Below are 17,049 nucleotides of genomic sequence, written 5' to 3'. Positions count from 1 at the left end.
ACTTGTATAATGGTATAGCGGTTCAATCGGTGGTTCATCAATTAAACCGCATACCAGCGAAATTAGATATAAAAATATAATATATTATTATTAATATTGAAAAATTAATATTTTTTTCAATTTCATTAAAAATTAATATTAAATAAAATCTGGTCGATATGACTGGCACGGTTCAATTGAAAATCGGCCAATTTTAACTGGTATGATTGCATGATCAATATAATTATTGTACCGTATCAGTATTAAGACCGGTTCACCAGTTTACCAGTTGAACCGACCAGCACAAACCGATTTTTATAACACTAGTATATAATTGTCACTATTCTTTTCATATGAATAATAATTAATCTTATTTAGAGTGTATAATTATTATTACTCTTTTAAATTAAATTTTTGATATTTGACATAATGCAATACTCATGGATAGAGTGAGGCTATAAAACTATACCAACATTTAGTGGTTATTTTCTAATATAAAATAATATCATCCAAGGATTGTTTGCTACATGGATATATAGATAGAAAAATAGAAGACATAATAATTATTGTTATATGTGTAATTTTTCATGTAATGGATGAGGAGAAAATAGTGAATTGATTCCTAGTATATAAGGTTAATAGATATTTAGCATATTTATATAACTAACTAATTTAAAAGTTAATGATGATTAATATATAAATAATAAAATGTTAATAATATAAAGAATCTTACATGATTAGTTAGTATATTGATATTAGACATGTGGTAATTTATGATTGGGATTGAAAAATATTATTAAAATATATGACTGATATAAAGTGTAAAACTGTTTTATGATTTTGGTATGCATTAAAATTAAACAATTTACATTTTAAACTCATTCATAACAATACTTTTAGGGCATAAAATATGAGTTTGATATATATTTAGGTTGAAACATTTTGTTGAGCAATACATTTTTAGGATAGATTCATTAAAAGAAACAATTTTGTTTTATTTAAAATAAATTTATAGGTATTTCATACATTAGAAAATAAGACGTCTCTTTTTCTTTTAAAAAAATTGGTAGATGGATACTTCACAATAAAAATAAAAAACACACATATATCCTTATATATATTAAAGTAATTAATATATTGTTAGTGTAAATTACCTTGCCTTACTTTATTTTTACTAACCATTTATATTTTTAGATTTATTGAATTAAAATTTTTAAGTTGGTAGATTTATTGAACTCGAACTCGTTCTTAATTAGGATGAGACGCATGAGAGACAAATCCAAAATAAGACGGGTCAAGATAGGGACGAGACTAGCTTAGAAAATGACAAAATGACAAACATAATTTTTTCTCAAATCTTTAAACATGCACAATCAAATCGCAATTCTAAATCATCTTAATATTATTGTATTACTTAAGGATATGTGAAAATAATTTTTTTAATTCTTATACAAGTCACAAAAGATATTTTAATACTTAAACTCAATCTTATTTTTTTATACAATTGTAGTCATTACTTTACTCATATTGCAACACAATCAATTTGATATGATTTGTTTTCCATAATACAATCTCTTATTTATTATTTTTTGAATCCCTAAAGATTTATTTTTATCAATGTATGCAGTTTAATCAAATTGATATGATTTGATTCAAATTACATATTCTCAAATCTTTAATTTATTTGATAATCAAACCTTAATTAAAACAAATCTTTAACTCATTCATTTTTTTATTGAATAATTTTGAAGAATGTTTTTTTTTTTTGCTGGATAAAATTGGGTATTCACACTAAGAAATAAGGATCATATGATAAGTGGTATAGACATGTTGTGTGAGCTTGTAGCTATTTTAGTTATATGAACTGAGCATAGCATGTATTCATATGTACTTATTCTTGATATATAATTATAAGGGACAAGTTTTTTGAACCCACCTTTTTTGACGACGAGTCTATCTCTTTTAATCAAGTTTGTCATTTTTATTTATTTGGACAAGTTCGACCCATCCCTATGTCACGAATTGGAACTGGTCAATGGGTCGGACCGGGTCTTATCAGGTAATAATATTTTTGCGTGAATGTCATAATTAACTGAGTCTTCATTTTTATTATTTTTACTTCAATCATAAATTAGGAAAAGTATCACATAATATATTTCTTCTTGAATAAGAATTATTAATTATTAATACAAACATTTTTTATATATGACTAATCTGGAAAGTTTATATTCTTTGGCTATTAACAAAGTATCAAACAATAAAAAAGAATATAATGAATAGTTATATATCATTATGATCAATCAATGAATCAACATCAAGGTATAGATTCATGTACTAAAGAATTGGTGCATGGATTTCTCATAGTTAATTATTAATTAAAGGTTTATCTTTAATCACTTAATACCTTGATGTTCAAGAATCTTTAATCACTTAATACCCATCCAAGAATTAGTCCAAGTCAAATACATTTAATCTTGAAGTTCTTAAGTAATAGTTTCCTGAAGAAAAAAAATGCATTTTTTGCTTATATAAGTAATGCAAAAAAAAATCCTCATAAGTCATTCTCCCATATAATGTTCCACTTTTTGTACACTTCATGTACCATCAACTCTGATTGATTAAAAAGTTTTATTTAAATTAAAATTGCAATTATTAAATATTTTTCTGGTCAATCACAATTTCTCGCTCATAGAGTAACACTTCATCGCTCATTGGCCATACATTTTAGTACTATTGATAACTCCTTGCTCTTATTAGGGTGTCACATTCAGATGGGGATCATCTGTCCTCAATGATATATCATTCTCTGTCTCAAGCCAATCATATATTAACATATGTATAAAATAATAAAATAGAACACTTTGATTGGCTTGGGACATAAAGTGGGACATCGTGTGGAACAAATGATCTTCATCCATCACATCCTAGTTGGGAATTCTTTTTGAAGTTCTGGTTTTTCTTTAAACAAGAATGCATTATCCTAAACTATATCTCAAACCATATACCACATCAATAAAATTGAAGCAAAAAACAGAAATAATAATGAGTATTTAATTTTTTTACTTTACGTACATATTTTCATTATTTCGGAACATAGTTTGAAGCAAAGTTTAGGTCAACAGATCGTTCTTCCTTACTCGTTACCCAATTTCTACCAACTTTTCCAAGAAATAGTATCCAAAAACTCAGCTATTGTTGGTTAACATAGGATGAAATGATTAAAAAACAATTTACCATAAAGATAACTATGAGTAAAATGGAATGTGATTCATGCCAAATACAAAGCTTACTTTTATTAAATTCTCATTTTTCTTGAATCTCACACTATAACTTTCCCCACTTCACCTAACCAATTATTAAATATGGGGTCTTAAGCAAGGAAAGAGGATCAAACACATTTTTAGTGGTCAACCATTCATGACACAAAATACCCAATTAACCATGCATGGTATGGCTCTTTGAAGCCCAAGGCTTAAATCATGTTATTCCAACAAGATAAGGAACTAATCATTTTCAGGATTTGTGGCTGCCTCTCTCAACAAGTATCACTCCCAGAAATCGAACCCTCAACCTTGGGGATTCAGTAGGCCTTACACCACTAGACTAACGTCTTGTTGGTTAACATAAATGGTTTAGGCCCCAAAAATCTAAACCTTTCTTCATAACAATGGACAATGAATCAGATATAAAACATGATAAATCCCCATGTTAAGACTGAACAATCTTTCAATATATGTTTTCTATAATACCAGATCATCAAACTCAAATAGTGATAATTGCTTCCCTTCAAAGATCTCTAATGTTTTTTTATAATAATGTTTCTCTTCCTATATTTAAAATGTTTGATATAATTACAAATGTCTACCTATCCAATGGCAGGTTACAATATCTCAACAAGTTGGTTTAATTTAACAAAAGCCTTAATTTTGGCAATGAATTTCCAATGTAACATTTTAAAAAAGTTCGGTAATGTCTTTCCAATTGCTATAACCAGAACCTGGAAACAGCCTCTCCGCTACCCTCTCCAGCTCCCACTAAATAGGAGTCACATGCACTGAACCGCGCCTTGAGCCGACGTAACTGGCTAAGTTGGAATTGTGATGAAACAATGGGAAGAATCAGATGACATATGTACAACATTGTCCTTCCAAAGAAATGGCAGAATCCATGAAAAGAAGTTGAACAAAACAATCCATCTTAAGAAGAATCTACCAAGCAGGACATCAAGAACAAAAAACTGCAAAACAAAATAAAATTAATAAAAATTGGAGACTTGTTCGTTTTATCATCTATGGGACCATAGATTCAGAAGACCAATAAAAGTGCATTTAAACCCCGAAATAAACTATGTCCAATAAGCAGATTTTCACCATGAGTCTTAAGGATACACATCTACTGTCCCACAAGTTGTGCCTACAAAAAAATCATGGATGTTGTGAACATACACAAATGTGTGCAAGTTACTTAAAAGAAGAGCTTATTTGGTGAAACAAGTTTACGAATCGATCAACTATATGAAGTATAGTCCAAGTCTAGTACACATTCTAGAACCACAGACAAATTCTGACACCATTAGCATCACCAATGAACACTTAAATCTATGTCAAATACCAACACTGTTATGAGTCAACATGTTAAGGTATCTTTTTCTTTTCAAATAGAAAAAAATGTATTATTGGTCAAAAGGTATAAAAGTACTGAAGAGATGAGATGACATCCTCAAAACAGAGATAAGAAAAAAGAAATCAATATAAAATATCCAAAACCAAAAGGGAAACCTCTCAGAAACTAATGCCAATAAGTCAATACAGTTGCCTCAATTGCATTGTACACAGCCAAAGAGATTTATTCCCACCCTACCGATCCATGTACCAATTAACGATGAAACTGGTTCTTAAAAAGTTCATTTTTGACCAAAGATGCCAGAATGCAACAAAATCAGTTGCTTACCTCATCCTCTCCAATCTGTTAAATCGCTTCGAGGTGCATATAGCTTAGCAGCTCGCTCTTCTGCTTCAGTATCATTAACTACACCTCGGCATTTTGGGAAGCCGCAGTAACAAGGAAGACGTTCATCAATCGAGAAAAATCTGTAACATGCATTGAAGGAAGTCAGCACATTAATGAATTAGGAAGAGTTAGAATATATTAGGAAAGTGCAATACTGCACACACAACTAAAACCAATACAAAGGTGAGCTTTTACGGTTCTTTTAGTGAGCATGTATGAAATCATTTGAAGAGGGAAACCTGTAGTCATATGTGAGCTCTTCCCATTGTTTAATGTCCCTCTTCGCAAATATTATAATATGTTCATCACCATTAACACTTATAACTCTTGAATAGCAATTTGGCTGCATAGAAACAACAAATAGACGGGTAAGCAATTAATCAAATCCTGGACTTTTTTCTACACCAAACATAGATACCAATGAAAATATGGTTGAGATCTTCAGAGAATAAAAAAACTTGAATTGCATTATTTCCAAGTCACGAGGCAAACAACCTACCATTGCCCCAAGGCCCACCCTCTAGTTACAGATGTCTTCAGAAAACTTTTCCACATAAAATGGAATCAATCTTATCCAACATTATTTAACACTACCTAGAAGCTAAATCATATCAATATACATTAATGGGGCCAAAATTTTCTGAAAAATACAAATTCCAAACATTGAAATTTGGAAACCTTCTAGAATCCAATCTTCAAATAATTAGAAAAACATGTAAATTAAAATAGAATCATGTGAAACTCGTACATCAAACCAAGAAGACAGATTGAAATGACAACAATCAACAAATAGTAAAAGGGAAATGTCAAATTAAGGGGAAAGGACGCACTTCACAAGAATGATTAATTAAATGAGCAATGCTTCCTGCTCTAGTAGCATCAATGACTCGTTCATCATCAATCCGAAACAGATATGTTCCAGCACCCTGCATAATGAAAAGAGAAACGAGTTACGATGTCCTGCAAAAGCATATACTTAACATTCAAGAAATTTGAGAACACTTACCACTAACGAATTGTATATAAAGTGCTCTCTCCGATCAGCAACGGTAGGTCTAACAAGTTCACCAGTGTATTCAATCACCTGAATATATAAAATAAATATGTCCATCCCATTAAGATGAGATACAATAATATAAAGGAGGCACAATAAAATGGAGAATGTTCTCTTTACCATGTCTCCGCCTTTATGTGGATGCTTTGCGAAGATGCCAAATCCATGAATTCTTGATTTTCCTTCATAAACATTTTCAAACATTTTTTTGTGAGAGGATAATTCCATGGATAAATCTCACACTATAAGATTCTGTGCCAGTAAAAACCAACATTCAGTAAAAAATTAAAATCCCCTTCCCCACCACTTCCAAATATAAACAGACAATTTTTCCCCTACCAAATGCTAGTCGCTTCCGGAAGGTTTCCCTCATGTACTTATATTTCTCAGCAATAGAAAGTATGTTGTTCGGAGCATCAGTCAGAGAGGTTCTCAGCCTTTGCTGGCTACAAAAGAATTTAGCACAGACTCCTCTGCCAGAAGTCTCTAGGTTGTTTGACAATCCATGCTGGCAGTATCCACCTACCAAGTAAGGTTGGTTCTCTACAAACAAGCGTTTCAGCGATGCAGCTGCAAGTGCTTCAGGTTCCTTTCGGCCTCTCCTTCCAAAGTAATCATATGGCTCTGCTCCAGAAGAAAAAAAACACATTATTGAGCAAATTCCATCTTTAATTATTTAAGTTGAACAATTTATACAAAGCAATATGAGCGGTAAAATATAGAGATAAGAACATCCAGTAAAATCTTTCCCATAAATGATGCAGCCTAAAATACAAAAATATCAAAAGCAAAACGTGACCGTTAGCAAATCCCCAATCACCCAGGTATGCCAAAGAAATAATAAAAAAGGGATCACAGAATTAGTTTCAAACATAAGTAAGGGAGGAATTATGACTCTCACATAATTAATGGTGCATGTGGCCGGAAGAGAAAGGAAGTGAGGAGTTTGATAGGATCAGCAGATTCCTTATAAAAACATTATTAAGGAGGAAGCAGAACAAAATAGAGGATAATGCATCCTCAGATGACTACAACAAAGAAAAGTAAAAACCTAAGATACTGCAACACTTATCATTTATCAAAGCTCGCCAATCCCTCTGCATGTCGGACAAAGATACAACTCGAAAGAGGCAAGGGGAAGAACACCAAAGGGGAGCTAAAAACATAACTCTGTCCTAAATGAAAATAAGGCTGGAAATTGGAAAAGGAGCCTTTGAAAATTCTGGCATTCCTTTCAACTTTCAAAACATAAAAACCAGAAAATAGCAAAGAGATAGCACTGCAAAGAATCTTGGCTTCTTACAAGAGCTGATTACACAAACAAGAATTTATATAAAATAGCAAATTAACAAGTGAGCAGAGTAAGAAGCAATGTAGCAGCAAATTAACAAGTGAGCAGAGTAAGAAGCAATTTAGCAGTAAATTAACTAAGAGTCACCAAAAATAGTTTATTTTGTTTTCCCTGGTTGCTGGAGGAGAAGCAAGTAAAGATAAGAAAGTGACAATTTGATTTAGTATACAAAAATATTGTCAATTATCATACCAGATCGAGCACAACCAGACGGGTTGGTTGGTGGACCATAGTCTGAACATGGACTGACAACTCGAGCAATACGTTCATCGGCAAAATAAGGTTCATTAGATGGCTGCCTATGTTTTTTGCAGAAAGAAAGTAGGCGTATGCACTGATCTTCATCATCATCAAAAGATAGTAGATAGAGCCGGTCCTCATTCTCGAGCTATAAATCATAAAATTGTAAGTATACGAACAATTTGAAATCAATCTGATAGTTTTAGCTAATTATTGTACAAAAGCCAGCACACTACATTTATAGTCAAAATGAAATCACTGATAAAACTTGTATTTGAAGAGGGGGAAAATGAGAACTACCTCCACACAGAGACCAGCAGCACGTGCACAAAGTGGGTGATATGCTACTCGACAAGAGTTGTTTGAACACTGCAGAATTGATTGGGGGAGAAACACAATTTAGAAAACAAAGAAATTGTTTAGAATGACAAATACTAGCTAACCCCGTCTATCATGTGTCCCAAATATATATCATCATAAAATCTTTTGAAAATGACAGTCAAATTTTATGTGTTTTGGTTGTTTCTTTAGGCAAAAGGAGGTTGTTTGCTGTGGTTTAGCTAGCAGAATTTAGTGTTATGGAAAAGAAATGACTACAGATACACACCAACTAAGCAAAAGTCTACATAAACTACTCAATAAAAAACTCAAAAGCCTTACTTGGATGCAGGCACCATAAGGGACCCCACATATGCTACATAACAACTTCCAGCGGTCCTGTTCAAATCCAAAATAATTAGAATGCAAGCAACAAAAAAAGTTAGTGCATATACTAATTTAGAACTGATAACATAATCGCCATCTAACAACATTACGGACACAAGCCAATTGGTGGCAATTTAAAAAAGAAACATAAACAGTGAAAATTTTGATAGTAGGAAAACTTAGAAACGCGTGAAAAGAAAAATTAATCAAAAATGCCTACCTTACTGATTCTACTCAATCCATCAATAGGCTCCATTCTCTTAACATCGGCCAAACAAGTTTCTGGCAAAAATTCTCATCCTTAGCACATATAAGCAAACTAAAGAGTAATTGGAGTAAATTATGTCATAGACAAACGAACCAGGTATCCATATGGCACAAGCTAAATGAGCCCAACGGCCATCTGTTGTAGGCTTCATTGCACCTCCTAGAAGAAACTCAACTACAATAGTAAATGCCATGTAATTAAACTTTTAATGCAACATAAAATTAAAAGGAATCAGCATACCAATGAGTGGACATAAGCAGCAAGGTGGCGGAGAAGCAGCACCCAAACGACATAATTTGCATAACCATAGCACTCCATTAACAGGTTCCACTTCTCCATAGCATCTAGCATGGACCTAAGGGAGTGTTACAATTCAAAGCTCAATATCAATAAATGGATAAAGTAATAAAGCATTAATGGTTCATCAAGAAATACCAGAGATGTAAACCAGGTATTAATTTTATATAATCTGCAATAATCCAGAGAAAAATTGCATTAAAGTTTTAGGGGGCCATACCATCATTCTGCATTTGTCACACTGTAGAAATAAATTGTTCTCGTACTCCTTATAACATAAATAACACCAAGTTAGCCAGCAAGGCAGAATCAGATTACAAACAAACAAGCAAGAAAAATAACAACAATTCTATTCCCCGGGAACAAATTGGGCCCCTAGAAAGGAAAAATAAGAAATAGAAAAAAATAAAAGAACAAGCAAGTATATAAAACAACAAGCAGGAGCTTTATGGAATTCAAGAAAGAAAAACTCTACCTCATCCATGTGGCACACATTGCACTTATCAAGATCAGACCAATTAATGTGAACTTGCCTATAACCAACAGGCAAGTCATTATATCTTTTGGAACCTGACTTGGAAATTGAATTCTTGGAAGTGACTTTGGCTTTAGATAATCCCTGGGAAATAACAAAACTTCTTTCAGTGAAATTTAAGCATCAGGTACACAAGTACAAAAGTATGTGTAATATAGAAAACACACTGGTTAGCTCAACAACTTGGAGATGGCATAAACAAAAAAACAGAGGGAGAAAGAGATCAAAATGAAGCAAAACATTCTTTTTATTGAATATATGAAAACAAAACAATGATCCGTGCAGCAAATAACTAGCAAAACAATCTTTTAATAGAACATATGAAAACTAAACAATGATCAGTGCAGCAAATAACTAGCAAAGCAAATGTAGACAATAGAGAGAGAGGGAGCTTGGCATTGCTTACAAAAGTGTCAAATATTGGCACAACAACAACCAAGCGTTGTCCCACTGAATAGGGACAGCTACACGGAGCAATTGACACTATTAAGCTATATTTAAAATCCAAGGTCTCTTCAGTTCACCAAGTCTAATATGAAAGAAACTGTTTTTAGTGGTAGAGAAGAGTGGAGACTAGCTACTTACACCAGAACAAAGGCTGAAGTTCTTAGAATACTATTAGAATTGTGCAGCTTAACACACACCCCTTGCGCCCAGGACTGGACATCTGGAGTGTGAAGTACACAGGTTAGACATCTGCAGGTGGCACAACATAGTGATTGAGTCTGGGTCTGATACCATATAAGTTTTTGCAGGCTAGGCTTAACTCAACCCCAAAAGATAACTCATAGGGTGGGACACACAAGCCTTTATATGCACTATTTTGGCTATATTTTCATCCGATGTGGGACTACCTTAACAAATGCTAACAGGACAGGGAAGAAAGAAAAGCAAAGAAGAGACACTTCAAGAGAATCCCAGACATAGGAAAGAAAATTCCCCACCCAAAACCAAGATACAGAATTCTGCTTAACTCTCCCAACCCTGCCCTCTCTCATTTATCCTTCTCCTCTAACAGAATCCACCCATGCTTCTCTCTCCCCTTTGCCATGTGTTTTGGTAGGGAATTACAAGAATGTCCCCAATGCATATTCCATCCACTGCCTTTTCTTTAATTTATCCTAGCATGAACTCCCGTGATAATATATCTATCAGTCCCCTATGGGATATTGTACAATAATTCCTTTAATATTACAAAGTTTTGATTCGTGTTTCTATGATTCTGTATATCTAATAATGTTTCAGGTCAGAAGTTTGAATTAACATTATTAAATAGCATACCTGGATAAGTTTAGACACTTTGGGATTGGAGAAACCAAACATATCAGACCCAGATTCATAGCCCATTTCTACTGCAGCTTCTGTAACAGAACCTTCAGAATCATCCTTTTCCATTTTCTTTATCCTTTTGTATATCTGATTCCAGCAAGCAGATGGTGTACAGCCATTAAACTGTAACACAGTGTTTATAATGAGATTTATACAACTGATAAGCATGGGAGATGTTTTCTATTTCATTTTGCAAGACAAGGGGAAAGACGAGGCAAAAGGTAAGTTAATTTGGTTAAGAAATTTAACAACTAATTAACACATAAATCCTGATATCAAAAGGAGGCATATTGTATGCCAACTTAATCAAAATATTTGTCATTCAACTAGGAAAGTGGAAGGAGAAAAAGATTAAATAGTTGGAAAATGAACCCAGTAGAGATTAGTCGCAGTGGAAGTGGACTGTGGTTCAGGCGAACCTTAATACAATGTCAGAGATTCAAATTGGAGAGGGTTTTACCGAACTCCCTGCCTAAAATTGTATGACCAAATGGTCGAAGACAACAAAGGTGCAGAAAAGACCGCAAAAAACTGACGTACCAGAGAAGGTGAAATTCAGAGGGGATGCATGTTTTAAAAAATAAGATACAGAAGCACAAATATCAGATGTAATAATACCTATAGGCACAAAATCACTTCTCATAGTAAAAACCAACCTGTTCACCGCCATCAACAGTGACTCTAAAAAGAGGTTGAGCTTTGGATTCTGGATCTCTTAACACCTCCATCTTATAGAGGGCAGATACTTTAGGGTCTAAACAAAATAGGAGGAAAATAATACAGAATCAGAACCACAAAGATGATGAATATGACATGTTTGACATCTATTCAAAAATCCAAAATCAGAATATGACATGCAAAATCCCAATCAAAGAAAAAAATGCTTCACCAGTAACTGAAGTAAACTTCCTCACTACTGTGTACCCTTCAGGCCAGATGGATCTTCCATCCCTGAAAGATGCAGAATCTTCAACGATTTTTCCTGGAAAAGAAGAGTTTTACCTCCCTGTGAGTACATGGGCTGTCACCAAAATGCAATCTAATAGGAGATAAGTAAAACTCTTGGCTGGCATAAAATTATAAAACATGCAAGCAGTAAATGCACATAGAAAAATCATTAAGCCATGGTATTTTACTGAAAAGAAAATCCAGATAATTTTTTGTGGAAAATGCAGTGAACAGTATGACTTGTTCACTCTTGGATATAAAGATACTAAAGAATTTAAATTTGACAAGATGACTTTTTCATTATAGGAACATAAGATATTAACGGATTTAAATTTTATTCACTAGCAGTGTAAAAACATTATACTATCAGTAAGCAAGGTGCCACATCATTGGAGTTGCTAAAATATTTCACTAGTAAAAAACTTAACTGATTATTATATAGACGGCATCATACAGTTGGTTGATAGTCAATAATGTAAAATTCTTCAATTTACTAATGACCCAAAGTTATATTCAGGTTTGCAGACATAAATGAAGTAAAGATCAATTAAAACGAAAGGTTAGCATGACATGAAGAAATTCATAAGAACATAAAATACAATCTTGAAAAGTTACCAAGGCTTATAATTTGCATGTCTCCTACTTCATAAGGAAAAGTTTCAATGATTTCCATTGCCATCCAAGCTCCTTTATCATTTAAACAATCTTCACCGGAATTTGTACATCCCCCATCCTCCCCACTTACATGGTTACCGTCATCAACTATACATCCTTTCTGCAACTCAAGCATCGCCTGAGGAAGTTTCTGTTCACCTAAATACCTGTTAAGTGAAACAATAGCTAAATCAACAAATTAGATAAACCAGTTAAAAAATCTAAATCTGAATACCAAAGCTGTGAATTAAAAAGCTACATTACAGAGAATGAAGGTTCAATCAATTAAATTAACCAGGCTAGGGGTAATATACAGATAATGCAGGTGGAAGTATTGGGAGACATAATGCCTTAAGAACTAGTGTTAGCAATCAAAGCATGCACATAAAATATAGTGAATATAAGACCACAAATCATTAAAAGCTGGTAACATTGCAAAAACTATTAAAAATTTAAAATGTTAGTTAAGTGTTATGAAAGAAGAAGAGGAGAATACAATGAAAGAGGATAACATATCTTCAAGACAATAAAAGAAAAGAAACACCTAGAGAAGCCAAACTCTTTGTATCAAAAAGAGGAACAACTCTAGATAGACCACGAGCAGAGCACCACAATAAACATGCTAAAAACATAACCCCATCAAACATGTTGTTAGTTTTATCCTGTTAAGAGCAGTCCAGACAAAAGATTTGCCCTTTGGGGGGCTTCTGGTTTCCATATGGATTTATCCAAAATAAATCTTCCTCCATTAGGAAAATTAATTAAGAACTGCAAACAAGATTTACACAAGAAAATTCCCAAGTCAAGAGACCAAAATCTCTTTTCATTGTCATAAAATTAAAAGATTCAAGAAAAAACCATAAAGGATGCTAGTTCACTAACTTTTGTATTCAGCAAGTTCCTAAAAAATGAAGACCCCAAGAGAAGATAGATGAGGAAGAAGACAAAATAAGAGAAGAAAGCTGAAAGAGACCTTGAAAACAATTGTTACATGGATAGAAAAGAAACCCACTTATCCATATGTGCTTTCCTCGTATTAATATATTATTAGTATTCCATAATGCAAATTTTGAATAATGGCTACTCTAGGACCTGAGATAAATAACAAGAACCTAAAACAGACAAACATGCAACTTAATGCTAACCTTGTTCAACAAGAATACAAACAGCAATATTTCCCTCCTCCAACCTTTTCATGTTTAGTTAACTGAAGTGATAGCTGAAGAACAGAAAAGGATAAACAAAATTCATTACCTTCTTGCCTCCTCTATGCCTTCAATAAAACTAATTTTCTTGCACTTCGAGTGTAGTTCAGTAAGAAGTCCTCCGAGAAATGATTTCACCTGCTGAACTCTAACCCTGGAAAACACGAAGAATATGCAAATAGAAAACTTCATCTTAAAAAGAGGAATTAATGAATCATATAAAAACAACAGTTACTCATTGAAAATTGAAAAAGTTCTTTTCTTTCTATTTTAACAAAATATTAAACCTTGCAAAATCATGAGTTCCAAAAAATTGGACAGGAACCGATCTTCCTCCTAAAAGCATTTTCAAACCCTTACAGTTGCTAGCAAGTGATTCATCCAGAACAACAGCTGGCCACATTGCATACCCTGCAAAATAAAATAATTGTAATAACAACGGCAGCAGCAACAACAACTACTATAGCAGATAGAACATTAACAGCCACTATTAGCAGTAACTGAAATTGCTGGGGATAAACAAACCAGGTCATTTGAAGCAGATATAGTGTAATATCCCAAAAATAGAGTTTAAAAGAAAGATCTAAATACATGAAAATATTTAATAATGGTAAGCCAATAATTTTTATGTTTGCCTCTTTCTCTATGGACTAAAATACTAAAATTAAAAGCAAATTAATTCAAATTAAGATATCCACATCCAACAATAGAACAACTGAGAAAGGCCAAACCTGTTAGCTTGGCCCATACAATATCTCCAGGCTCAAAATTTTGACAGTCATCCAGACTTGCAGCCAATGCAAGCATCTCTTCAATGTCATAATCAGAGACAATACTGTCACGAACTTTGGCATAACACAAATTTAAACGTTTCACCTCATCACGGGAAACATGGAATTTTACATTTTCTTTTGAAAGTACTAAATTTTCCTCATCGCCATCATCATACTTAACCTGCAAATAGTTATTATATAAAACGATGAAATCTCAATTCTGAAATAACAGGTTCCATATTGTGGAACACATAGATAATGTAAATACATAGTTTTTAGTTTGAAATTACTCAAATCATTTAATCATTAAAGTAATATAACTATAAGTAAGGACCATACATTATGTATCTTAGTTTCTGTATCATAACCCTTGACATAGCCAGAATATGATTTATCATCCATGGGCCAGTAAACCTGCAGAAAACAAGGTCAGTGTGAATCAATTGTAGTTGTATGACTATGAGCAAACCCAGTGTCATGAATGTACAAGTATTAATAACCCAAAAGATAACAAAACATTGCCTTGCATCGTAATCCAATGAATGCCTCAGGATCAGCATTGTCAAAACTCAACCTGTAAAAAGTAAAATTAACATTAATGTGACATTTTCTCCTTCCTGACATACAGAAACCACAAACCCGATAAAAATAAAATTGCAAAGCCATCACAGAACCAAACAAAAACGATTTCCCAATTCCCCTTCCAACCACAGAAATTATAAACCAAAAAAAAAAATAACACAGCCATAATCGCAGAGATTAACATTTCCTATACATTTAAGCAAAGTTGAACTTTACGAATATCCCGTTTGCTCCATCCAAACCAAACACTGACATTTTTGGAAAACTCAAAAAAAAATATATGCAGATACGCAACACAAACAGTAACATTTATGTAAAATTCTCTCATTTCTGCCATATATAATGGAAACCACAAACCCCATGAAAAAATCAAAAATCGGATCACATTAATTACAGAGCCAAACATTTCCTATTTCTCTATACATTGAAGCAAAGATCAACTTCATGAAGCTTCTGCTTCTTCATTCCAGACCAAACAAACAAACAACAATTAAAAAAGAACGCATAAAAGTAAAAGCAGATACACAACATAAATTTCAAATTTGGATAAGTAAGATTTTCTCTGCAAAAATTAAGGGCTCTAAATCGCGGTCACAGTTGCATCCTGATGTGACATTGCGACCAATGCGACCTGCAATCATCTGTTGTGGTTGTGCAAGCTGCCACAACCGAGATGTTGTGGGCACATCATGCAACACAGTCAGCATTTTAAAACACACAACATAAGTAAGATTTAACATTTACATAACGTTTCACCTTCCTACAGTACCGAAATCATAAACCTAAGAAAACAAAAATCAAACTTCACATAGCTTATCTTTCTTCGGCACAAATAAAAAACATTGTTTGTGATTCACACAGTTACAAAATTAAGACCACATCACATGATGTGACTTGGTTGCAGCAGCCACCGTAACCACATCAGTCCGTTATTACAGGTCATATTATACACAATTGCCCGCATCTACTAAGATTGAACAAATCAAAAACAACTTTCTTTCAACTAGCTTATATTTCTTCATCACAATGCCACATCCCCCGATACATACTTCATTTTAAAACCCTATAATTCATTTAACATCATTGTCCTTCCAACCATAAAAAATCATAAACCAATCAATGCATATATCATCAAGTAAACAACAATTTTCACGACTCAGGCATCGCAACTTGACTATCCGGCCGCGATCGCCCGCATATGTAACCATCATAAGAAAGATTTAAACGTTTAGATATAACAAATAAATAAATAAATAAATAAACAAAAATAAATCAAAGCAAAATTCTTTCAACTAACTTATATTTCTTGAGCACAAAAGAGAACCAGAATTACCCTATCCATCTCTTCACAGACTCCGAAACTAACTTCGGAAAATTCTTCAAAGAACCAACACCATTACTCTTCCCAGAATTACGACATTCTCTAAATCTCGAACCATAGAAATTATCAACACTGAATGCACTCAAATCCACACCCAATTTCTCCAACTCAGTACTCCCAATTTTCCTCTTCTTATTAAACCGACTTTCTTCGATTTCAATTTCATCGTTTTGTTCCATCAACGACTCATAAAACGACTTCGTTTTAACATAATGCTGCCCCCTCTTTCTCCGGCGAGAGTAAACAAATAGAACCGGAGGCTTAGTCGGAGCACGAGACGGCATCGTTTTCGGAACAAGATCAACAACAACGTCGTCGTCGTCGTTTTCATGAAGCGTCGTCGTTTTGTGAAGAAGATTAACAACGTCGTCGTTTTGATGAGGGAGTTTATGAGCTTTAACTTTCTTAGACATGACGGTGACACGACAAGGTGACGTGGCGGAGTAGAGATTATCGAGTGGGATGTACCGTAGAGGAGTACTCCCTTCTTCTCTTGTTTCTTCTTCTTCTTCTTCTTCTTCTAGTTTTTGATTTTTTTGATTTTTTTGATTTTGTTTTTTTGGATTCAATGCCATTATAAAAGAGAGAGAAAAAGAGTGAAGGGAAATTTGAGAGAATGGTTTGTTATAATGTTTAGGGTTTTTGGGATGTGAGAAAAAGGTGATGTACAAAAACATATGTTGTTTATTTCATTTCCACCAAATAAAATCTCTTTCCCGCTCTCAATCAAGTTAAAGT

At 33.4% G+C, this 17,049-nt stretch overlaps 1 protein-coding gene across 2 annotated transcripts in view; it reads right to left on the bottom strand.

The window, feature by feature from the left end:
* Nucleotides 1–17,049, bottom strand: part of LOC109356942 (histone-lysine N-methyltransferase ATX2-like) — a 26,312-nt gene extending 9,263 nt beyond the window's left edge. The window contains exons 1-25 of one of the 2 annotated variants that reach the window (XM_019600596.1): nt 16,264–17,049; nt 14,871–14,922; nt 14,688–14,762; nt 14,307–14,529; nt 13,863–13,986; nt 13,625–13,729; nt 12,332–12,537; nt 11,658–11,750; nt 11,425–11,522; nt 10,721–10,891; nt 9,380–9,523; nt 9,125–9,172; nt 8,848–8,962; nt 8,701–8,766; nt 8,560–8,621; nt 8,295–8,351; nt 7,935–8,003; nt 7,587–7,782; nt 6,383–6,667; nt 6,164–6,225; nt 5,996–6,073; nt 5,820–5,915; nt 5,229–5,332; nt 4,930–5,069; nt 3,786–4,215 (exon numbers count right to left, since the gene is read on the bottom strand). In XM_019600596.1, the coding sequence (XP_019456141.1) occupies nt 4,931–5,069; nt 5,229–5,332; nt 5,820–5,915; nt 5,996–6,073; nt 6,164–6,225; nt 6,383–6,667; nt 7,587–7,782; nt 7,935–8,003; nt 8,295–8,351; nt 8,560–8,621; nt 8,701–8,766; nt 8,848–8,962; nt 9,125–9,172; nt 9,380–9,523; nt 10,721–10,891; nt 11,425–11,522; nt 11,658–11,750; nt 12,332–12,537; nt 13,625–13,729; nt 13,863–13,986; nt 14,307–14,529; nt 14,688–14,762; nt 14,871–14,922; nt 16,264–16,988 (3,393 nt within the window). In that variant the 5' untranslated portion in view covers nt 16,989–17,049 and the 3' untranslated portion in view covers nt 3,786–4,215; nt 4,930. Of the gene's footprint in view, nt 1–3,785; nt 4,216–4,929; nt 5,070–5,228; nt 5,333–5,819; nt 5,916–5,995; nt 6,074–6,163; nt 6,226–6,382; nt 6,668–7,586; nt 7,783–7,934; nt 8,004–8,294; nt 8,352–8,559; nt 8,622–8,700; nt 8,767–8,847; nt 8,963–9,124; nt 9,173–9,379; nt 9,524–10,720; nt 10,892–11,424; nt 11,523–11,657; nt 11,751–12,331; nt 12,538–13,624; nt 13,730–13,862; nt 13,987–14,306; nt 14,530–14,687; nt 14,763–14,870; nt 14,923–16,263 lie in introns of those variants that run through there. The other variant, XM_019600597.1, reaches the window with a different exon arrangement.

Source organism: Lupinus angustifolius, chromosome LG09 (assembly GCF_001865875.1).
Source record: "Lupinus angustifolius cultivar Tanjil chromosome LG09, LupAngTanjil_v1.0, whole genome shotgun sequence".
NCBI classification, from domain to species: domain Eukaryota; kingdom Viridiplantae; phylum Streptophyta; class Magnoliopsida; order Fabales; family Fabaceae; genus Lupinus; species Lupinus angustifolius.
Note: the sequence above shows the minus strand (reverse complement) of the source record. Positions and strands in the feature narration are given on the sequence as shown.